Source organism: Notamacropus eugenii, chromosome 7, assembly GCF_028372415.1.
Source record: "Notamacropus eugenii isolate mMacEug1 chromosome 7, mMacEug1.pri_v2, whole genome shotgun sequence".
Taxonomy (NCBI): domain Eukaryota; kingdom Metazoa; phylum Chordata; class Mammalia; order Diprotodontia; family Macropodidae; genus Notamacropus; species Notamacropus eugenii.
This window is the reverse complement of record NC_092878.1, coordinates 120,264,492-120,290,197: the sequence shown is the minus strand read 5'-3', so window position 1 is coordinate 120,290,197 and position 25,706 is coordinate 120,264,492. Positions and strand designations below refer to the sequence as shown.

The 25,706-nt window shown below is 38.0% G+C and overlaps 1 protein-coding gene across 2 annotated transcripts in view; it reads right to left on the bottom strand.

Annotated features, from left to right (window-relative positions):
- Nucleotides 1–25,706, bottom strand: part of ELOVL6 (ELOVL fatty acid elongase 6) — a 154,709-nt gene that overhangs the window by 61,994 nt on the left and 67,009 nt on the right. For both annotated transcript variants that reach the window (XM_072623375.1, XM_072623376.1), the window contains exon 2: nucleotides 1,358–1,489. In XM_072623375.1, coding sequence (XP_072479476.1) covers nucleotides 1,358–1,489 — 132 coding nt within the window. The remainder of the gene's footprint in view (nucleotides 1–1,357; nucleotides 1,490–25,706) is intronic.

The following is a 25,706-nucleotide window of genomic DNA, read 5'->3' as shown; positions in this document are numbered from 1 at the left end:
ATACTTACGAACACCTCCCCTAAGTGGTCTTTCTGCCTCAAATCTCTTCCCACTGCAGCCCACATATCTGCAAAAGTAATTTTTCTTAAGGGAAGATCTGACCATGTCACTCCTCTATTTAATAAGCCCCCTAATTCTCCAGGAGAAAATATAAACCTGTTTAGTTTTTAAGGCTCTTCACTATTTGGCTCCAACCTAGATTTCTAACTTCACTGTAAATCAGTAAGTGTTAGGCACAAGGTAGGTTTGTAATAAATACTGATTGATTGGTTTGATTAGGGTGGAGGTAAATTAATGAGTGGAGAGAGAAAGAAGTCTATGTGCCAATTGGCGAGTTAGCTGACAAAGCACAGACCCAACGGGAGTCCCTGCTGCGTCCCTGGACAAACAGGCCACCTGCTCCAACACCAGCTGTCTGCTGATGGTCTGGGGCCTGCCTACGGCTGGTATTCCAAAGCTGGAAGTGCATTATCTGGCTCCAAGAATATGTCTGTCTGTTAAGTGACAGGTGGTACGGACAGAGATTGAAGCTGATTTGGAGATGCTCGCTTTGCTTCTTTGCCAGGTAACAGGTAGTCACATCAGAATCAGTCAGAAGGTAGAGGGTATGTCAGCGGCCAGGGCTAAGGCATCCTCTGGCTCTGGGGATCTCTGGATGCAGGGACAGAAGTGGATGCTTAAGATGGTCAAAACTGTCAGAGTCTCGTTGCTGAACCAAGAGTCACAGCCACAAGGAACACACTAGTAAAACTGAAGCCTATTCTAGCACTGTGACTTTAAAATATCCACTTCAGTCAACTTCTGTTCTGCTCTCTCTCTTTCTCTAAACAAAGGAAATAGGTAGTCTGCTTCAAAAAGTATTACCTCTCTCCCCCCTCACTAAGAGAACTGAATCACTGAAAGGCAAGCTGCTCGGTAATAACAGTAGCTAGCCTATGTGCTTTATGGTTTCCAAAGAACTTCACGTTAGTATCTCATTTGATCCTCCCTGGGAGACAGGTACTAGAGAAACAGTGAGAGATCAAGCAATTTGCCCAGGTTCATATGGCTAGTGAGTGGCAAGAGGCAAGATTTGAATTCAGATCTTTCTGACTCAAATCTTGAGCTCTGTCCACTACTTGCACCTGGCTTCCTGTCCATACCAACCCCTTCTTCTTCTCTCCCCACTCAAGCAGAATGATAAACTGCTATGTGAACTTTCTTAAATCACGGTTTTATAGCACAGAGGCATCAAATTTATAATCAAAATGTCCAATTAAGGAAAAAACTCTAAATACCAATAAAAACAAAACTTCCCCATGTCAACCTCATTGCAGTGCACTGGCTATATTTTGGCAGTGAAGTAAAGAGAGCCTACCTGAAGACTGCAAGGCTCAGAGACCATAGCACAAGCGGCTTCCTCAGCTCAAACTTCGCTCGTTTGTTCATTAGGTGCCGACCACCGAATATAAAGGCAGCATACAGAGCTGAAAATAAGAATGATTTCTTCCTGTAAAGAAAACAAACCAGAAAAAAAATTGTCATGAGTCTCCCATTAGTCATTCAAAGCTGATATCCGGATTCATCCCTATGCGGCAGTTTCCTCCCTTGAAATTAAATCACATTTCATACCACTCCTGCTAACTGAAATCACTGGAAGCTGGTGATGCAAGACACAGTGATCTTTCCTGTGCCAGAGAATGTCCTTCTTCACTGAGGACAGAGGAGCTCAGCTGCCTATTTGGCTAATTGGACTATCTTCAGTTTCTTTCTTCATAAGCAAGGTCATTCCACAGATTACACCCAACACATTTGAACTTGGTGCCAAGCATGGGGCTTTCCTTTAGAGCTCTAGATTTTTCTTTTTAGGTGACCTAAAATTGTCATGTCCAACTCTTCATGACCCCATGGACTTGTTCATTGGGTTTTCTTGGCAAAGAATTGGAGTGGTCTCTGCCATTTCCTTCTACAATATGTACCTATTTTACATATGAGAACCTAAAGTAAATAGGGTTTAAGGAGATTCGCACAGGGTCACACAGCTAGTAAGTATCTGAGGCTGGATTTGAACTCAGATTTTCCTGACTCCAGGCCCAAGGCTCTCTCTACTGCACCTCTTAGCTGTCTACTATAATTATGATTTTCTATCATGACTAATAATTATGATTTCCTAAAGTAAATATGTGTATATGGTATTTATATACATATATATATATTTAAAAGATTGCCACTGAAGACAAAGGAGATAAAAGGGAGAATGTCACTTAATAGTATTTAAAATTTACACAGCACTTTAAGGTTTGCCAAATGCTTTTACAAATATTGTCTCCCTTAATCCTCACAATAATCCTTGAACGTAGGTGCTATTATTACCCATGTTTTGTAGATGAGAAGACTGAGGCAGACAGAAGTTAAACTACATGTGTAGGCTCACATAGTAAATGTCTGAGGCTAGATTTGAACTGAGTTCTTCTTAACTCTAAGTCCAACAGTCCCTCCACTGTGCCACCTAGCTGCCTTGGTAGAAGGTTTTATTTTGAAAGTTGGCTGACAATGGATACTTAGATTTTCATGGAGATTAGACACCTGGTAACTGGGTATCCATCTTGGGGCAGGAGGGCAATTAAAACCATAGCCTGGTAAAGTAGATAGAGTGCTATGTCTGGAGTCAGGAAGACCTAAGTTCAAATATGGTCATTTGTTGTTTGCCTCAGTTTCCTGATGTATAAAATGAGCTGGAGAAAAAAAAATGGCAAACCATTCCAGTTTCTTTGCCCAGAAAATCTCAAAAGGGGTAATGAAGAGTTGGACGCAACTAAAAACAACAGTGTTAAAAGATGTAGTCCAACTTCTGGTATTTTTACCAAATATACCAATGTTGCTAGCTTATATAAAGCTGAGAAGAATGTTAAAGATAAATCATTAACCAGCCTCATGGATTTTTGAGCCAGTAGAACCCTTCAGGGGCCATTTAGTGTAACCCATTTATTTGACAGATGAGGAATTGGCCTTACTTACATAGAGCTAAGCTGAGTGTTTAAGACATGGCAGGGTACACATCTGACCGGGATAACTTGTTGATCAGATTTGGCCTAGAAAATTTCCTTCACAGAGAAAATTTGTATTTGAAATAAATGATTTTACAAGATATTGTTGTGTGGGGGAAGATGAGGAAATTGTTTTCATTTCAAGAAAGTAGCATCTTAAGTACTAAGTTCATTAGTAATTCATCCCCCCCATGTTTTCTGTCATGGTGACAAGATCACGGACAAATGCTTTGGTAACACATTTTTGTTGGGTGTCTTCCTTGAAACTTGAAAAATCTTCCTCAACTTGTCTATCATAGTAGAAATTGAAAGTAAAAAGCATTACAGAGTAAAATGGTGATAGTAATGGTGAAAACCCCCTCAAAGATTACGTTAGAAAAAAAATACAAACTGATGGAAAAAAGTCAGTCTTCTGCATATGGATCTAACAGAGATTTTTGAAATAATCCAACTTAACCCACTTCCAAAAAAAGAGACAAGTTCCTGGGCCATATTAACCCATTAACAGTAGGTTACAGGTTAATATGAAACACATTATCTACAAGTCTTCCTATATTTTCTAACTGCTGGCATATATTGCTGACTCATAAAGGATTGGCTTCTATCTTATTTACATAGAAAGCTTTCCTATTTAAATTAATGTAAAGTAAAAACAATAGGAGAGTCTGCTCCTAGGTGAAAGCTTAATAATACATCTCACTGATGTTTCCCAAAAGCTCCTCTGGCCAATCTGATATCTTGTCATCTGAAAAACTAGCATAATTTTAATGGCAAGAATAATTCATTTTCCCCAATAACTGCAAGTTCTAATTATAATAACTACAGAAAATAGACTTTTAATATCATGTGGTGGTAGTAGCTTTTTAAAAATGATTTCGGGGAGACTCAGGCTATTACTAAATATGGAAAGAGAAGGGGAGAATTAGGGAAATTATCTGGAAAAGGCAACTATTTAGATATATCTAGGATGAGGTATTTGAAGGTATGAATTAAATAGTCATTGCTAAAAATCTTGCCTTTGCTAAGATATAACCTTAAATGCCAAGTAGTGACTCTGAATCTCTTGTGCTTGTAGTAAGAGTAGAATGAAAGGAAATAGATTCAATGAGATAATATTCTCCAGAGTATTATGTGATTCGGTTAAGCCCAATTCTTCCCTCTAACCTATGGCAGAAAAAGCTTTTCTATTTCTCTTAGCCAAAAGCAAATTGAAAAAAGTTTTCCCAACATTTTCTCTGCTTTTTTAATGGCTCTTACTTCTCTGTCAAATGTATTCCAAATGATGCCAGATGATACCAAATAATGACAACTCATTTTCCTCTAAAAGCCCTTTCTAATTAATCACAACTGGTTCTAGTCACTGTAGAGTAAGAATTTCTACTACCCATCTGTCCCATTCAATTTCAGAGTTTATCCATTTTGGTTCAGATTTCAGGTGTCATTGGATTAGAGACATACTTTCAAACTAATATCATTACTATATAAAGTGTGTGTGTGTGTGTGTGTGTGTGTGTGTGTGTGAGAGAGAGAGAGAGAGAGAGAGAGAGAGACAGTGAGAGTGAGAGAGAGAGAGAGAGAGAGAGAGAAAGAGAGAGCACGCATGCTGTTCTACTGTTCTTCCGCATTATGAAAACCTGGGATTCAAGTCCTTTCTCTGGCACATCTAGGCTGTGTGATTTCAACCCCCTAGACAACTCTCTAATCCTTTTCTAAGTAGTGAATCTAGTACTGTTCTGTGTTGGTACAGGGATTACCTCAGTAGGAATTTCTTATGCCAATAAAATCTCATACACACACACACACACACACACACACACACACACACACACACACTTTATGGTTCAAAATTTGGTTCAAAAAGTGTTTTCCTTCCAACAAACCCATAAGATGTAGCATCATGGATAGAGCCTTGAACTTGGCTTCAGAAAAACTTAGGTTCAAATTGCAGCTCAGATGTCACATTATATTAGCTGTGAGGGACCCTGATATAAGGTTCTGGGCCTCAGTTCCCTTATGTATAAAATAGGGATGACAACAACACCTACTTCCCAGGGTTACTGTAAAGATCAAATGAGATATGCATGTCTTTGTAAACCATAAAATGCCATATAAAGCTAAGCTATTATTTCCATTTCACAAATGAGAAAATGGAGGCTCAGAAAGATTACGAAGGCATGTAACAAAAACAAATTACCTCCCACTGTACCCCAGCCATGTATGACTTGCTCAGTCACATAGTTAATAAGGTTAGTGTAAGAACCTGAAACTGGGTCTCCTGACTCCGAATTCAGGATTTGTTTCACTATACTATTAAGTATTAAGGGGCAGTGATTCTTCCCTTATGGCTTTAGGGCACAGTATTCAGGGAACTGGAAAGTGGCCAACAATCTTTCTCTGTATCCCCAGAACTGGCTTAAGCTAGGGTTTTCCCCCACCCATCTGACAGCTTCACAGACTGTCTTCTGCATAGTTCTATGGCTATTAGACACATGACCTGTTTGATGATCCCTTGTAAGCCAAGCGTTAGTGATCTCCATAAATAATAAACTGTTAAGAGGGGGTAGCTTCTACTATTTTCCTATTCTAATTGCTCAAGTCTACTGAGTCTACTCTGAAGCCAACACTGGAAGTTGGTCTTCGCCAGGGGTCCGCTGGAGCTAGCTCTTATATGCTCCTGGGAGCCAACTGTTAAATGTCCAGTGAGCATTTAAATCTTGGAAACTGGCAGAAGCTGCAAATCAGGACTTGACTTGTTATTTTGTCAGCCATCTAGAGGAGGCAGCTAGGTGGCTCGAGCACTGGAGTCAGAAAGACCTTTGTTCCAATCTGGCCTCAGACCCTCACTAGCTACATGACCCTGGATAAGTCACTTGGCCTTTGTTTACCTTAATCCACTGGAGAAAGATATGGCAAATCACTCCAGTATCTTTGCTAAGAAAACCCCACACAGAGTCACAAAGAGTAGGACATGATTGAATGACAATCATCTAGACTTAAGGGACATTCCCTCCCTTCTCTGCCTCCCCCTCCTTCATAGAGCTTGCCATTAAACATTTATCAGCACACCACAGGTCTTATCATGGCACTTGACACACAGTAGGTACTTAACAAATGCTTATTAACTTAATGACAACAGAGCTAACAAATGGTCAAACAACCTTCACTGAATGACCCACAGTGAGAGTGAACCTGTGACCTCCAGAGTAGCTCATTCCACTGTTAAACTATTCTAATTATTATTATTTCCCCAAGCCTACATTTTCATCTTTTCAACATGTACCCACTTGCTTTCAGTTCTGTCCCTTCAGGCCAAACAAAATAACCCTAAACATTCTTCTGTTAGAACTATTTGGGTATTTCGAGACACCTTAGTTTCTTCTGTCATAGGATTGGGGATTTCTGGTATGGAAAAGTCATTTTTCACAAGCAGATCTGATACCTAAAGAGGGTGATCTGTTTAGAGAAAATATAAACAACAAGTAAGACAGCAAAGATCGGAGCCCAAGTCATAAAATCAGGAATTCAGAGTTGGAAGGGACCTCAGATGCCATCTGGTTTAACTCCCTCTCCTTCCACATATGAGGAAACTATGTCCCAGAGAAGCTGTGACTTTTTGAAGGCAACACAATTAGCAAGCCTAAGAGGGAGAATCTGAACCCAGGTTCTATGACTTTAGAGTCAGCTCTCTTTTCACTGTTGCCCTCCCTTCCTATAAGAATGCCGGACTAGACAGCATAGGGTCACTTCCAACTCCAGACCTGTCACCTCTGTTGTTCACCCTTCAGTTTTGAAGAGGACTAGTGATGTCATGGGTATGACGTTGTGCATGAGTTAGATTTAAGTGAGGCAAAGTTGTGCAAAGTCATCAGCCTCACTCTCTCTTCCAGAGAATTCCAAGTCCAGTGGCAAGGCAAAAGTCAAGAGGACTGCAGTGGAGTGGAAGACCTTGGGGAGTTGGATATATGACCAAGCTCTAAGTGCTTCAAAGCAGCTGCCTTTAGCCACTTTCATGACCTGGCAGGCAATGATGCTGGTCTTCTGGTTGTTAGGGGGGTGTCTACCCTAAGCATGTGAAGACTTCTCCCAGAGGAATGGGAGGATGAGCAGAAGACCTGTCCCCTCCACCCCATTCTCATGGCACAGTGTAATTATTGATATGTCAACATGATCTCATCTCTATAGGAACTCCATTCTACCACACACATTATAATTAGGTGGCTCAGTGGATGGGATGCTGGATTTGGTATCTGGAAGACGTGAGTTTAAATTGTGCCCTAGACACTTTCCATGAGAACTTGGACAAGTCAGTTACCTTTTATGAACCGCAGTTTCTGCAGATAATAATAATAATATCTAATAGTAGTACCTATCTCACAGGGCTGTCGAGCACATTAACACCCATAAAATGTTTTTCAAATCACAAAAGTGTTATGTAAAGGACAGCTAATGATATTCATCACTCCACACCTTGTAACTGATCTCTACGAGTTCTTGCCATAATCTGAGGATTTATCATCTGGTGCCCAACCTCTTCAATGTTTTTGAGCAACAAGTACATAGCTGACTTCTGGCTTGCCTGAAGTCTACCAAGCTTGGTAGGACCCACCCAGAACCTGCACTCTAATGGCATGGCCTTTGGGCACCTAGAAATCCAGGCTGTGATAAGGCTTTGGAATAGGATTCTTATGGATGATGGATATCTATATATCTCTAGCTCTATCTATCTATTTATCTGTCTGTCTGTCTGCCTGCCTGCCTGCCTATCTACACACTCTGTCCTGGTATATTCAGGGTTTAAGGAAAAAACCAATGATTGCTAATCTCATTGGCAACATTTGACTATTTTCTTACTGAATAAATGGAACAAAGGCGCATTTCTGGAAGATGGGGTATATTTTCTTAGATAATAGGAGAGCAACATAATTACAGTGATAATAAAAACTACCACGCGAAGTTTGCAAAGTGCTTTACATGCTCTCACTTGATTGTCATATCAACCTTGGGAGATGCTAGTATTATCCTCGTTTTATAAATGATGAAACTGGAGCTGAGGAAGGTCAGGTAATCACCTGGGTCCAGGGTAAAACAGCTCATAAGGATCTGGGGCAGGATTTGAACTTAGTTCTTCCTTATGCTCAGTCTATCTCTCATCCCACCTTGCTGTCCCAATGCTGGCAGCATGCGAGTGTACAATAAATACATTCTTAGATGATTAATTCTTAGATGATTAAAGATAGCATCCCTAGTAACAAACAAAACATCTCCACAATGAAATGATGCCATGCTTTGGGTTTCTTTGCTAAGCTTATCTTGGCCTGGCTTCTCATTCATGACTCCTCATTCATCTGCTGGAGTTCTGTCTCTTCTTGATGAATCTGCCTCGTTCCAAATCTTTCCTGGGAATCTCTTCTAATTTTGATTGAACTACTGAACATCTCCTGCTTCTGCTTGTGTTGCTACTGAATTCTGTAGAAGCCTTGCTTTGGGGTTTGAATGAAAGCCACTAAGCAAAATCATACCATTGTATCCTACTGCATATTTCTCAGTTGGAGGATTTCAGTGAGACTTTACTTGTGAGATTCTCTGTGCCATCTTCAAATATCTGTGCTTACTGTCCCCTGTGCTCCTACCATCTGGCAGATCCTATTTTCAAAACTGTCAAAGCTGACCTCCTTATTTTAGGGTGAGGAATCTTTTATGTTGGCAGGATTTCAACACAAAGTAATTATTTCTAAACACCTTTGTGCCTAACCTAGGCACTAACACCATGAAGTCCACACTGTAAATTCAAGTGGCCTGATTAAGGCTTTTGAACATGTGGAAAATGAAAAGAGCTGTGAATATGAAATTCAGATTGCTGGAAGTTTGTGAGGACGAAAGGGTAAGGGGCCCTTAACTCCACTGAGAACACAGCATTAACCAGTCTCTTAGATTTTTATTTGGGTGAATTAAAATAAGATGTCTCCCTGGGATACATAGAGAGGACAAAATTAATGCAGTACCTAAAGGAGGTAGAGCACTAATGAGCAGAAGGACTAAAAAATGTGACCACTTTACCTGCAAAAGACATGCCTTATCTTAGCTACTTATGCAGTGTGGGGATTATTTAATTCAAGGTTCTGAAACTGATTTTTATGGCACTAAGTGAGCTGGGGAGCTGAATAACTAAGGAATGTTGTATACATTCATGCTCACTCAAGAGGCAATATGGTGCAGTGGAAAGAATACCAAATTTTGAGTCAGGAGGTCTGGGTTCAAATTCCATCTCTACCATTTACAACCTGTGGGGGATCCCAGTTATTACATTTCTCTGGGCCCAAGTTTCCTTCTTTGGAAAATGAAAGTGTTGGACTAGCTGGCTTCTGAGGTCTCTCCGAGTTCAAAAGCTTTGATCCTAAGGTCCTAAGACTATGAAGGAACATTTGCTCTCATAATTCTTATGGGGTCTGAACAGTGTGATGACGAATAGTTGAGAATTCATACCTAATATGTGTTCCTTCAGCTAACAAAGTGAGCATTTTCTAATATGCCAGCAAGGTAACTTGTTCAGGGGCTCAGTAATTTCATCTAATAGATTTACAATGATGTACATTGTCACCCATTGATACTACCATCCTTTGTCACTCTTAGATCTTCCTCAAGATCTGAACTCTCAGAGTATTTTGTCTGTCTATTATCTCTTACTCTTGTCAAGTGGCCAGCCTACTTCCTTTCACTGTTATTCGGTTCTTTGATGTTATCACTTACTTTGCCTTTCTGAGAAATCAACAACTTCCTACAGCTTATTTATACGCACCATGAAATTTCCCTTTGATTTTTTGACTGACCCAAAATTTTGATTCCTTAGAGACTGTGGCACTCAAAGATTTGTAAACTTATTACTAGTATGTTCATCCTTTGTTGGCAAAGAAAACCTTGCCATTGAAGAAATAATGACATGACTTGCACTTGACTTTGTTTTGAGTGAGGGAGGGCTGTGCAGGTCACCAGCCTCACTTCTCCAGAGCCATCTGAATCCAGTGACCAGATATTCATCAGGATGACTGGAGATGACCTAGGATGAGGCAGTTGGGGTTACGGAGGTGAGATTTGAACTCAGGTCATCCTGACTCCTGCACTGGTGCTCTATCTACTGTACCACCTAGCTACCCCTTGCAAACATATGGCACCACAAGAAAGCACTACTCATCAAAAAAAAGATGAATTTTTGTTTTGGTGAAGTTTGAAGGCAGCAATTTAAGTGAAATCTAGTCTACTTCAATCCTACATCTTCCTCCAGTGAACTGTGATACACACACACATATACACACATACACATACATATATACATATACATACACACACACACACATATATATTTACGGAATAATAGACCAGCTGCTCCATTTGTCATCCCATTAAATATCATATGTATTAACATCAATACTTCATCCACTTAGTTTTTTTATATGGAAGTTTAGGCTGAACTTGAGTTACGTGAGGCTTTGCAATATTCCAGGGCTTCACATGATCAGTGCAATGTCACCCACCATATCATTCAAATACATATTTATGAATTCACATCTATCATTAATAACAGATTGTGAAATAGTTCCCCAAATAATGATTAAAAGCTATTAGCAACCAAGAGAAACACTGCTCTTAAATCAGTGCTTATGAGAGAAATATAAATTAAAACAACTTGTAGATTTCACCCTATGCATAACAAAGAGACCAAGATGGTAAAAGATGGCCATAATCAATGGTAGAATGGATGTGGAAAGACAGATAGGAATCATTGTTGGTGGAACTGTGAGTTGGTCCAACCATTCTGGAAAACAATCTGGAAATTAGACTAATGGTGTCCAAAATTGTCTTTGATGTAGAAATCTCACTCTCAGTAAAAAAAGAAAAGGAAAGAAAAAAAGCCAAGGAAAGAAAGACACCACATAGGCAAAAACAGTCATAGAAGCACTCTTTGTAGCAGTAAAGAGTAACTGTTACAAAGCAGATAAGGATTGAGGGATGGCTAAACAATTTGTCATACAGGAATGTAATATAATACCAACGCGAGGTAAGAAACAATGAATATGAAGAATTCAGAGAAGGATGTGAAGATTCACAATGAACAGATGCAAAAGCAACTATGTATTAACTCAATGCTGGAGAAGGAAATGGCAGATTGCTCCAGTATCTTTAACAAGAAAACCCCAAATGGGGCCAGAAAGAATTTGACACAACAGAAGCAACTAAACAATTACATTGTTGTCGTTTGTCCTTCCTTCTGAGGATCTTGACATCAGAAGGGTGATGCCATGACTTGTAAATGAATTGGATTTAAGTGAGGCAGGGCTGTGCAAAGTCACTAGCCTCATTTTTTCCTCCAGTTGTGAGATGTAGATCAGGATCTGGAGATGGCCCTACAAAATTAATTTCAACAACAAAAATGCGAAGAACAACAAGAAGACAGAAACAGAGCATTATGTAATTATAGTAACCAATTACAGTGGGCCCAGAAAAGAAATGATAAAATGGACCTCCCTTCTTTAAAGAGATAGGAGACTATAAGTGTGGACCACTATATTCGCCGTAAGATTTGACTGATTTGTTGTTTTTTTTCAAATTATTTAAAAAAATTTTCTTTGTTAAAATGGATAGCTCATATGGATGGGCTGAATATGAAAACAAAAATGATATTAAAAAACATCAAAAAAACTCAATAAAAATTAAAAGATTTAAAAATCAAAAGATTGTTAGTCTACTGAGGGGCAAAAATATTTCAGTTTTATAAGCCAATATGAATTCTGAACAAGACTGAGATAAAGCAAGGTTCATAGTAAGAATAGATGCTGAATTCTAATTTAATCTATATTTGGTCCAAGAAACCAAACTGTGTGTGATTTTGGAGATTCTTTCATTTATAAACAACTTTTTTTTTCAGTCACATTTTTTTCCCCTCAGATACTAATTTAGAGACTCTACTTCCTCTTTATTTAAAACAAAGAGAGTTAGGAAATCATTCATTGTCATTCAATCTAACTCTGAAGCAGGTCTTTGAAGCAGGGTTATTTTTAGCCTGATAGTTTCAGTGAAATACTATACTTACATTGATTTATCATTCTCCTTTAGAAAAGTGTCCTTCACTTCACAAAAGAAATATGCTGCTGAAAATTGTCCAGTGCAATCTTTGATGCCTACTATATGCCAAAAGCTCACAAATATTATCCTCACAACCGTGGGGGACAGGCACCATTATTGTCTCCATTTTACAAATGAGGAAACTGAGGCAAACAGAAGTTAAGTGACTTGCCCAGAGTCACACAGCCAATAACTATTTGAGGCTAGATTTGAATTCATGTCTTTCTGAATGCAGGTCCAGAGTTTAATCCACTGTGCCAACTAGTTATCCTGGGTGGTATGTTGAATTTGTACCAGTATTTTAAATTCTACTATCCTACTGACATTTCTGAGAGGCAGCATAGTTCAGCATAAAGAACACTAGATTAGGGATTATGTGGGAGCTGGGTACAATTTCTAAGTTATTTACTTGTTGTGACCCTGGACAAGTGAATCAAATACTTTGCAACTCAGTTTCCTCATCTGTAAAATGAGTGGATTAGATTCAGGGGTGGGGAATCTGCGGCCTCAAGGCCATACACGGCCCTCTAGGTTGTCAAGTGCGGCCCTTTGACTGAACTCAAACCATAAACCCAAACTTGGGTTCAAAGGACTGCACTTGAGGACCTAAAGGGCCACATGCCACTTTGAGACCTTGGGTCTCACACCCCTGGACTAGATGCTCTCTTAGATTCCATCTATCTTTAAATCTATGGTCCTCTTGTACAATTGGAAATATTTTCTGAAGAGAAAAAAAGGCTCCCAAATGATATAAAATCTCCCGTCTAGTGGGCCTAATTTTAAATTACAAAGTTTGTGCGATCTAACTTGTCCCTCTAAATACAACATAATCTAACATTTGGACTTGGAATGGTTTTTTAACATTAAGAGTTGCTGACAAGGGTGTATCTACATTCAAAAGAACTTCTGGACTTTGTAAGCACAAGATTAAACTCAATGACAACATGAAGTGGGTCAGTTTTAAATTTCTCCCTTTATTGAATTTAGCAATTATAATAATGATAAAAACTCATGTTTGTATTCTGTTTCTGAACTGAAAAGGCATTTTCTTTCTGCTAGGCAGTTTGTGAGTCACAATGCCTACATTCTATAGATAAAGCAATTGAGACTGAGGAGCTAAGGGATTTGCTCAGGGCATATGAACACAGGCATGTGAGGGCAACGGCATGAGTCCATGGGAGGAGATCAACCATATTACCACATCCAATCCAACTCCATCATTTTGCAGATGAAGAGACATGCCTGGGGAGGCAAAATAACTTTCCTGAAGTCATACTGGTAACAAGTGGCGAATGAGGATTTGAATTCAGTATAAAAGAGACTCTATGGGAATGAAAAACACTGGGAGTCCAAATGGTTTTAAACTAATTTCAACAAGGGAGTGTAACAGGTGGGAGTCCTTTCTCAAGTGACACCACTGTAAATTCAATCTTGTGGCCTACTGAAAGGTTTCATTACAAGTTGTGGAGGAAGGAAGTGACTCAGTACTTCAAGGATGAATATAAATTCTGCTTTTCAGAATGCTCATTTGGATAAAATGTTGGGAATCTAGCCCTGGTGCCCTGACTTCCCACGAGTAACACAAAAGAAATGCTTACTTTTAAATCTGTCGTGAGATCTGAACTTAAAGGCTGCCATGGAAAAACTAGGAAAGGGAAAATGTGCTGCTATTTATATGTATGTATGAAGTGATAGAAATAAATGAAAAAAAAAACTAAGTTGAGGTGGTCAGTTTCAGGGAGGGAGTTAAAGATTATGATAGTGACAAATAAGAAATAAAAAGAAAAAAAATTTCTTCCCTCATTCTGACACCATTTATATAAAGTCTCAGTTTCCTAAATTCTTGAAAGGCATGAGGCAAGGCATTAACACTGAGGGGAAAGGCAAGAAAATTATGAGTGATTTTATTTCATAGACAGATTTACCAAAAGCCCTATTTACAGATTTTATTGCCTGATCTTTTGGATTAGCTCGCTGTATCTCTTCTCTTGCTGGTAGGATGAAATTATTTTGTTCTGATCAGAATATTCTGGATAAACACTGGATGAAAGGAACAACTTCTAATAGTTAGAATTATCCAAAAGAAATAAGCTTTTCCATGTGTTTCCCATCCTTACAGGTCTTCCAATGAAGTTGACTAACCATTGTCACTAACCCAGAAACAAAGACTACTCGTGTATGAGTTGGGAGAGATCTCTGAATTTCCAATTTTGTGATTATGTCTTTTTGTCAGTTAGTAAGTCACTAGATACCAAAAGTCAACTTTTAAGAGTTGATTTCTAAAATGGCCAGTGTAAGAAGGATAAAAAAATGTGAAAAAAGATTGGCATGAGTAAAACAACTGCATTCTTATTTATTTAAACTAGTTTTTAAAGGTAAAAATGGGATATGGATAGAAGAGAGGACACAGGTGCAATCATTTCAAACAGAAGTTTGAATGATTAATTGATGAGTATCACTAGATCAAGCAACTACTGTAAGAGGATGACCAAAACAGCCATAAAAGAACCTTTGTCCAAATAAAAACAACCTTGAGATATAATTTTACACCTATCAGACTGGCTAAAATGATTGAAGGGGAAAGTAACAAATGTTAACAAATGGGACACTAACACATTGTTGGTGGAATTGTGAACTGATCCAACCATTCAAGAGAGCAACCTGGAATTACTCTCAAACAGTGATCAAACTGCCTATACCCTTTGACCCAGCAATACCACTACCTAGGTCTATTTCCAAAGATGATTAGGAAAAAAGGAAAAAGAACCTATATGTGCTACAATGTTTATAGTAGCTCTCTTTGTGGTGGCAAAGAACTGAAAATTACAAGGATGCCTGTCAGTTGCAGAATGACTATGTGGTATAAGATTGTGATGGAATACTACTGTTGTATAAGAAATGATGAGCTTGACGATTTTTGAAAAACATACATACACTTGCATGAAATGAACAGAAGCAAAAGATTGTTGTATACAGTAACAGCAATATTGCAATCATTTTGACTATTATAAGTACTCAAATTAACTACAAAGGACAAATGAAGGAAGATGGTATCTGCAACCAGAGAAAGAACTGATAAACAGATTTCCCATATATGTTTGTGTCTAATAGTAGCCCTCTCTAGGACAAGGAAGGGAAGGAAGGGAAGAAAAAAGGGAAAAAATTTACATAATTTTAATATACTTAAAAGGAAGAGCAAGTTGTACATAATGGATTTGCAGTGTTATATGCAATCACCTTTTTAATTATACTACGTTATGGAAATGCTTCTTTTATTCCATAAATTCAAAATAAAAACTTTATAAAGCACTTTGGTCTATAACATTTTGATTTATTTGCCTAGATGAAAGATGACGATGACAGTTATCATTTTTATAGTGCTTACTTACTACGTGCGAGGCGTTGTGCTAAGCATTTACAATTACTATTGTATTTTATTCTCAAAACAACACTTGAGGTAGGTGGTATTATGGTCCCCATTTTACAGATGAGGAAACTGAGGGAAACAGGGTTAAGTGACTTGCTCAGGATCACACAGCTAGAAAGTACATGAGGCTGGGTTTAAACTCAAGATCTGCCTGACTCTAGGCTCAGCACTCTATCCACTGCACCATCTAACAGCCCTTTGGCTGTTAGATTGTTTTAGAATCTGTAATATTGTTGTTGCAATTTTGGCTGTAATACTGTTTTAGAATATACACTAACTCCATTGTTTAGCATTTAAAGCCTTTCACAATTTGGCCTTGGCCCATCTTTTAAAGGTTCCTGGGCATTACTACCTTTTAAATACTTTATGTTCCAGCCAAACTGACAGTTTTTTGTTGTAACTGGCATTCCAGCTCCTATATCTCTGTTATTTTACAAAGGTTATCACTAATGCCTGGAAATATGGCCCCTCCTAATTTCCATCTCTCAGAGCTCGTAGTCATTTCCAAAGCTGATTTCAGGGGATAACTCCTATAAGAGGTCTTTCCTGATACTCTCAACTACTAGTACCTTACCTACTAAACAAAATATCCTGTCTGTACTTTGTATACATAGCATATACCCTTAGAGGATACTCCCCCAATTTGTACATATACTTATAGGATATATCTGCAGGGGGATACTGATACCTCAAGTTTCAAAAGGCAGGCTTCCTGTGGTTACCCATTCCTAATATTATATAGTTTATAAGCCCCCATTAGTGTGCTTCCATTAACAATTAGCCAGAGGACACAACTTTTTGGACCTTCTTGGCAAAGGTACTGCCATTTTTGCCAAAGGTCTGCCATTGCATTCTCTAGTTCATTTTACAGAAGAAGAAATTGAGGGAAACAGGGTGAAGTGACTTGCCCAGGGTCACAAAGCTAGTAAGTGTCTGAGGCCAGATTTGAACTCATGAAGATGAGTTTTCCTGACTCCAGGCCCAGCACTCTGTCCACTGCCCCACCCATGTCTGTTTCATTCCACTTCTAAATGTATGATTCTATGATCCTTTGAACTTAGAATATTACATTTATCCTAGTCATCTCTGTTGCAGGCTGTTTAGTAATAACATTGATTTTTTTCACTGTGAATTTTGAAGGTACTAAAGTGTTAGGAAGGGGATAATGGACTTCTTGGATAGAATGCTGTGTACATTTTCAGGACTGTGGAAAACACAAAATCTTTCAAAAAACTTTCTGGAAGGGAGTTTATGTAACTTTTTGAAAAGCTGTCTTTTCAATTTTTTTCTCTTAATAGTATTTTATTTTTTCTAATTACATGTAACATAGTTTTCAAACATGTATTTTTGTAAGATTTTGAGTTCCAAATTTTTCTTCCTCCCTCCCCCTCTCCCCAAAACAGCAAGCAATCTGATATAGGTTATATATGTATGATCATGTTAAACACATTTCTGTATTAGCCATGTTGTGAAAGAAGATCAGAATAAAAGGGGAAAACTATGAGAAAGAAAAAAACAACAAAAAAAAGTGAAAATAGTATACTTTGATCTGAATTTAAATTCCATAGTTCTTTCTCTGGATGTAGATAAGCTCCTGTCTTTCTAGACAGGCTAGACTACTAATTCCAAATTCCTATATATATGTGGAATTTATTAAAAATTCAGAATTTTGTCCAATAGAAATAAATTTTTGCAATCCCTTCATGTTATTATTTAGCTATTAAATATGATAAATAATAATTAATATTAAATATTTCACTTAAATATTCTTTACTAAGAAGTCAGTACTAAGATATTATAAAAATCTAAAATAGCCCAAGAAAGTGGTGGTACTCTAGACCATAGCTAAAGACCACAAAGCTCATTTCCTTTCAAAGATAAAATAGTTATGAAGGCAAAAGACATTCACGTTTATTTTTGTTTTTTTCATCTGAGTATTTTTGACTCAAGTGGTATCTACATAAAGACTGAATTAAAGTATAGTATGGCTAATAGTTATTGTGGCTGTTGATGAATATATCATATAAAAATCTGTATTGACGTTTAAAACAAAAAGGATGACTGTGTCACTAACACTTTTACATGAAGAGATTCAGCCTTAGATATCTGTTCATTGGACAGAAAGACACTGATCATACTTTGTATGCTCTAAGACTGATAGATGCTATGTGATCTTAGTCATGGGAAAAATAAAGTTCAGTGAAACTAATTTCTTAACTTCTTTTCTAAATTTACAGTTCAGTGAAACAGATTTATTATCAGGGCAAACCACAGAAAACTGTTTGAATGTGGGTGTGCCACTACACTAGTACTGATGGGCCTTTTATTATCTTAGCATTACTGTTTAATAAGGTAATGCCTCACCAAAGATGATCAAATTCACATAAACACGGCATCTGTTGAAATATTTTTTTTCCTAGCCTTCAATAATGGCTCCTTCAAACATGACCTCATCAGAGAGATCAGTAACAGGGCAAGTAAGAATCTAGGTTATAGGCAACCCAGTAAGCCAACACAGATGAGTCCTGCCAGATATTAAAATCATCCTCTTGTTCTGAGATATCTTTCAGCAGGTCAGTCCCTGCAGGACAAGATAATTTTTATTTTTTAAAATTTTGCTGGATTGTTTTGTTTTTTATATCACAAACATTTGCAAATAACCCCCACACTATGGGAGACTTTCTTGTAACAAAGAAAACCAATAAAAGTATGGTGACCTCATCTGAAAGGGAATATAACACCCCAAATCTAAAGAAAGTACCCACTCCTAATCTCTATCAAAAAAAAATTACAGAAGTCAATTTTCTCTCTTTCACTCTCCTATTCCAATGGGAAAAAAAATCTTTTTTAAAAAAACAAATATGTATCGTTAAATCATAGGGCAAGATAATTCAAGAAGATGGTTACTGTTGAGTATAATCAGTCAGACAAAGACATGTATTGATGTTCATTGGGTTATCATAGACAATGATTAAATAAAGTAAAAAAGAAGATATTTTCTTAAGAAATGTTGTATCTTGGGTAAGTCACTGAATCCATTCTGTGCCTCAATTTCCTCACCTGAAAAGTGAAGAGGTAGTAGTAATACTAATTATGTTATTGAGAATTAAAGATCTTTCCCACCCATTAATGGCCTGCCCATTAAGGGAAGTTTGATTAAGGGAGATTTGTTTTCCAGGAAGGCTCACACTTTTGGTTAATTTCTAATGAGGCATTGGTTCTTAAGGGTTGTGATGCCTTCTGGCTCTGAAAAGTGTATATATACGCTGAAGTGATGTTTTGTTTTGGGGCTTACTCATTAGAAGTGTTTTGTTTGGCCAGATGAGACTCTGCATAGCCCCTAAAGAGTCCCCTGGCTTTGAAAACCCAGATGTTGGTGGTTGTCTCTCTGGTAACTATGTATGTATTGCTTATGGTCAGACAGCTGGAAGTCCTGCGTGCTGGTCTTTATTTCTCTGTATTTTCTCTGAAGTTCAGGGTGCTAACTTTTCCCCCTGAACTAAGTGAATAATATATGTGCTTGATTAAAGTAGATTGCTGACCCCTCAAAAGTTGCTTTCCTTGTAGAAGGGCAGATCTAAGAATCTGTACAGCAGGACTTTGTGTGTATGCTGGGGTCCTTGTTTTTACTGTAGTCTCTGAAATACCTTCTAGTTTTAGTTGTCTCATCCTTTGATCTAGTTCAAGAGATTAAAAATGTTTTTTCCCCCAGGTTTTGTCAATGCATCAAATCTCTAAACAGATTAGCCTGTTAGCACATCTGCATATCTGATCAACTTTATTCTTGGTTAGAGTTTCAGCTGACTTAAGATCTTTTACTTCTTCCCATTCCCCAGACCAATGGTGTCTATCTCTACAAACTTGTATCTATGCTTATAGAATTTGTTGCATAATTTGAAGTTTTGATATATGTTAGATGAACAATAATTGAAGCTATCCAACCATTTTCAAGATCATGTTCAGTATAGCAGAGTTCGTTAATAACAACAATTTTCACTTATATATTGAGTTTTCCAAATATCATCTCATTTGATCCTTGTAACAACCCTAGGGAGTAGGATGTGATTATTTTCTTCATTTTACAGATGAGGAAACTGAGACCAACAGTTGGTTATGTGACTTGCCCAGGGTCATACAACTAGTCTCTGAGGCAGGCTTTGAACCTGGAGCTTCTGGATTCCAGGTTTAGCACTGTATTTACTGTATTACATTAGCCTGGACTCCACTCATTTCTGTTACAAGTTTTACTACAATTGTTTGTAGTGCTCTGATTCCCCAGAAGGCTTTAACTTGTGCACTGAATTACACAAGTGAAGCAAGAATCTGTTCCCTTTCCTGTATGTGTTGTCAATCATTGATGCAACTGGAGCAAAGCTACAGTCAGGCATTCCTCCCCCTTGCCTCTAGCTGGTTTGGTGGCCTTTTATCTCTGGCATCTACTTGCATGGTCGTACACATACATTTTTACTTTGGTTTCCCATTAAGTTTCCAAATGTGTTGGTTCAGAGCAAGGGGAAAAAAAGGGAGAGAGGAGTATCTAGAAGAATCTTCAATAAATTTAACATCAATTAAAACCAAAAAAAGTACAAGGCATCAAAAAGCACAAGGAAAAGGTCATTCTGATTGTCTCAGAAAGTTTTTGTTTTCAGAATGTTTTCAAAGGCTTTATATATCACTGATGTGTGACCTTGGAAAGCATTCTTCCTTCATCATCAGGTGAATCTAGAGGTAGAGTGCAGAATATGACTTTGGTGGAGAAAACAGAGGTCGGTAAGAGTAAAGCAAAGGGCACATCTGTTAAAAACCCTGACAATACCATACAACCATTAAAAAAATGTCTTTTTGAGGCAGCCTAGAAGCCTGACTGTAGGCATCTGAATGGGGTATGGCATCTTATCTTCCTATTAGACATAAGTTTTGGAGGATTGGTAAAATATCTCGGGGCAAGGTTTCGTGGAAATTGTCTTTCTTTAAGGAAACACAAAAGAATTGTGTCCTTGTGGACACAACAAAAAAGAGTCAGAATTCTTAACCATTTTTATGTTATGAACCTCTTTGGTAGTCAGCTGAAGCGTATGGACCCCTTCTCAGAATATAGTGTTTAAATGCGTAAAATAAAATACATAGGATTACAAAGGAAATCAATGATTTTAAAGTTCAGTCAACTGTTGTTTCTTTTGGTTGTTTAGCTTTCTGGCTTTTTTCCCCTCTGATTTATAAACCATTTTTCTTATTTATCTGCCTTAACACACCCCCCCAAGGTGAATACTACACACAGAAATTTGGTAAGGGGCAAAATTTCTTCCCTAAATCAATTTGTCTAGAAAAGTTTCCCATGTAAGATTTGATATGAAAAGATCTTAATGAATATACTATGCACCAAAATCAATTGTGGACCATGTCTTGAGAAATGCTGGTGTCCCAAGTTGTAATATTATAGTTGTAATGCGCTGAATTGTGGATTGCACTGGAGTGGAGGGAGAAGCACAGTGATGTTTATAAAAAAGACCAAATATAAATCTCAGAAAACTAACTTAGAAAAACATATAATTTTATTACTTAAATAAAGAGGGAACATGGGATAGTGGAGATAGTGCTGGCCTGGAGTCTGGAATACCTGGGCTGTTGGACACAATCTATTTGGGGGTGAACCTGGAAAAGTCACTGAACCTTAAAACGACCCAGACAATTTCTCTATGGCTTTCATAAACAAAGTTGGCGCCAATTTGCACTGACAAAAAGGGATCTGTATTCCCATAGTTTTCTATACTCATGAAATCTCAGGTCCAGAATCCACTCCCTCCGTCCATTTTTTTTCCTTTTAAAATAAACCATTTCCTCACAGAAATAAGGAGGTGACCCTGGGTTTTCAAAGGTTATGCTCCTAGATTTTGGCTGGTTCTAGCAAGCTGAGCATGATTCCAACAACTATCTGCCTACTGTCTGAGTAGACCAGCCCAGTTACATAGGGAAGGCTAAGACAGCATGAAAAGGCTGGCTACTGGACCCATGAAATAGATAAAACAATGGAAATAGCACAGTCATGGAAAAGGGAGCCGAGGGCTTTTAGAATCTCTCAGTGGTACTTCTCTAAATGGGAGATCTCTGTCCAGTGACCTCATTAGAGCATCTGAACTGCATGTGCAATGATATTCTTGCCAGAAATGAAATCAGAAAGATACTTAAACTGAAGGATGGTTTATAGGTTTTCTTCAGGGAGACTAAAAAAAAAAAAGTACTGAAGCAACTGGTTTCAGTGTGTAAACAAAGGCAACATAAAGATAATTAAATAACACACTTAGTCACTTCCCCTTGAAGTATTTTTTAATGAGGATTACCAAAGAGCACATGATTGTTATATTCGTGCTCTATAATATTGCTGCGGATTTGCTGTTATGGTGGTTGCTACATAATGTGTGTAGCAGTGTATGAGTAGCGAAATCCTACAAAGGACTGGCCAGGATCCTCTAAGGTAATTTATATATTGGCAAATTCAATGTAGTGGTAGGTGGGAATAGGGGAAGATGGTGAAAAACACACTGATAAATATAGATCGAAATTAAGAATATGAAAGTTGTCCAAGGACTATAGAGTCTTCATAAAATTCACACACGTACAACATTAATATTTCAAGAAAAAACTCAGAAGAGGCTGGATATGGATAAGAAGCAAACATCATAAAAATGAAATCTACTGTATCATAGTAGACAGAAAAAGACTTGTTACTAATGGGGATATCATTTCAAAACTGATTGGCTATTTGTCTATACAGTCTCTATGATCATATGGTCCACTGACTATGGTAATGTCAAAAAATCAATGCCAGATCGAGTGAAATAGATGGCAAATTGAAAAGCTAAAAGAATGAACGAACACTAAGTGCATTTATAGCAACTCCAACTAAACCTGTTCTTAGAAGTTTCCAACTATAGAAAAAGGAGAAATCCAAAGACATTGACTTAAGAGTCTTAAGTGAAGTTTAAACATTGAAAAAACAGCTGCCAGAAAAGAGCAGGATAAGGAACCACCAAATTGTGTTGGCCAGCAGATATTTGATCTTCTCCTTAAGTGGATGTGGCCAAGGGTGACACGAAGTTAAAAGTAATTTGCAAAACAGAAGTGAAGGAGAAAGTATCACAAGAATATTGCCTCAAGAGGGAAAACATCTAAAAGCAGTAGAGAAAAGAAACCTAAAGAAAGTTTCATGTGCTACATGGATAATCAAGATAATACCCAGAATATAATCAGGAACATCCCAAGAACATTAGAAGGAAAATATGAAACAGCAGAGATATGTTGGTGTTTTTTATGACTTCTGTTCAGTGATAAAATAGTCATAATAAAACCACATCTGGACTCCAACACCTCAGTAATTACATACTATATGACGATCTGGTAACAATGTGTAAGACGATAAAGTCAGGAGGAACAGCTGGCATTATCAAATGTATGGACAATATCATAGTTATCATTACATCCACAAAAAAGCAAGTGAAGAGACATCAACATATTATATCTACATATAGATCTGTCTATCCATCTATCCATCCATCCATCCACCCACCCATCCATCTATCTACCTACCTATCCATCCACTCATCTGTATCTTTCTCTCTCTCTCTCTCTCTCTCCATCTATTTGGCAGCTTGGTGGCACAGTGAATACAGTACCAGGCTTGGAGTCAAGAAGACTGACTGGGACTGAGTTCAAATCTGACTTCAGACACTTACTAGCTATGTGACCCTGGACAAGCCACTTAACCCTGTTTGCCTCAGTTTCTTTATATGTAAGATAAGCTAGAGAAGGAAACAGCAAACTATTGCCAAGAAAATCTCAAATGGGGTCACAAAAAGTCAGACACAACTGAACAAAAAAAATATAGACACACATATGCTTTCTAATAATGAGGATTACAAAGAGCACACAGTTACATGTGTGTTATATAATGTTGCTGCAGTTTTGTTGTTACGGTGGTTGTTCCATAATGTCTGTAGCAGTGTATGAAGTAGAGAAATCCTACAAAGAACTGACCAGGAGCCTCCAATGTAATTTATACCTTGGTAACTTCAACATAGTGGTAGGTGGAAATAGGGGAAGGTATCTCATAATTTTGGTGATTGTGCATGCAAAACAAAATAGAAAATATGTTCTTTGGTAAAAGAAAAAAATAAGAATACAACTAGTAGCCAGGATTATTTGCCAAGCACAACTTTGTGTAGAATACTATAAAAAGGTTTCAAGGATTTGAAGGGTTGTTATGTGGAATAGGGACAAGCCTTGTTTTTCATGGTCCCGAAGGGGAGGACCAGGGGCAATGTGTGGAAGACAATTCATCCCTGAATTGAAGCCAACATTCCTAAGCATTAGAGCTAAGCCACAGTGAAATGGGTTGTGTTAGGAAGCAGTGGTTCCTCCCTCACTAAAAGTCTTTAAGAAAGTAGTAACCTTCATTTTCCAGATGAGGAAATTCAGGTCAAATATAATTGCACTACAAGGCCTCCAAGGTACCTTACAGCTCTGACTTTTGGTGATTCTCTGACTCAGGCGGGAAGACTGGCACAGATAATATCGCTGAGAACATCTGATACTGGAAAAGTGGGTAGTACAGTCATGTAGCAAGAATAAGAGATAATAATTTGACAACTTTGGTGTTGCAAAAGAACCAGAGGAAAACCTGCAGAGAACTGGTAAACCTAGAGAAGACATTAAAATACATGGATTTACATGGATTTAAAATAACAGTGAGTGAGAAAGCATTAACAGATGGTGACATGCACTAGTAAATGGAGTACTCTACCCTAATAAGACCATAAATCAATGGAAATATTTAAATAAAATTTGTTTCAAATTTAAATGTCAGTATGTTAAGTCCCTAAAGGCCTACTGGTTCTTATTTTGCAAATGGAGTAGTTGGGGTTTGAGGGTGGGGAGAGGAGGTAAATGACACATCCAGGATATTAGAGGGAGAAGTAAGAGGCAATATCACATGGTAGAAAGAACCCTGCATAGGATCCCAGGTCAAATCCTGTCTCAGTTACTCATTAGCTGTGTGATCTTGGGTAAAGGACTTAAACTTCTGGGCCTTGGTTTACTCCTCTGTAAAATGAGAGGTCAGACTACATCAGACTACAACCCTGAGCTTACAAAAAAGACTTTTGATTACTGTATTTTAATATAATTGGTTTCCTTTGCAATTTTCTATATTTTACTTTAGTCATTTAAATACACCACTCTGAGAAGCGAGTCCACAGGCTTCACCACACTGTCAAATAGCCCCATAGCACAGAAATGGCTGAGTCCTTGGATCAGGCTTCCAAGGTCCCTTCCAGGCTCTAAATCGAGGACCCGGTGATCTTTGTTATAGGACAACATGCCTCTTGGCAGCCCCCTTTGCCTGACACTCTTCTCACTAAATTTCTGCCTCTTGCAAGAAGATGGGAGAAATGAATCCTTGTCTCAGGTGATCCTTCGATAATAGGAGCTTAGAAACATTTCCCTATCTTTTTAAAAAATCTTCTAATAATCAGCTATTTTAGGTAAGAGCTTGGACTTAAAAGATTTTCTTTTGCTGAATGAGGGAGGGGGCAGGATCTCTCTTTGTTTCTTTTTTAGCCGTAACTCTTCTCTAACCCAAACTAAACTCTTCAACTGATTCACAGAGAAAACAAATCAGTAAGAACAGTGCCCCTTGTCATGCTGTGACTCTGGGGCTCGGAAGAGCTGGGTACTTTCACAATTTGTAAGGAAGTTGTTCTTTGCCATGTTAAAGACTGGACAGTACCAGGGATATAGTCTCCCTAGTTCAGACCCTGACGTATACATTTCTTCAGGTTCATAATAGACTGTCGTATTGGGAGACCTCTAGCATGATAGTGTCATTAGTTCCCTTTGGCATGGAGCTCCTTTTACTGATTCATGGTGCAGTTGTTCCTATAGACATAATGTTCCTGCCTGTGCATCAGGGCTTCTTGACCTGTTTTGTGCTCTGGACCCTTTTGGCAGTCTGATGAAGCCTAGAGAACCTTCTTAGGATCATGTCTTTGAATGCATAAACAAACAAAAGGAAAGCCAATTATACTGAAATTCCATTTTCAAAATACCTTTTAAAGTTCACCAACCCAAGGTTAAAAGAACCT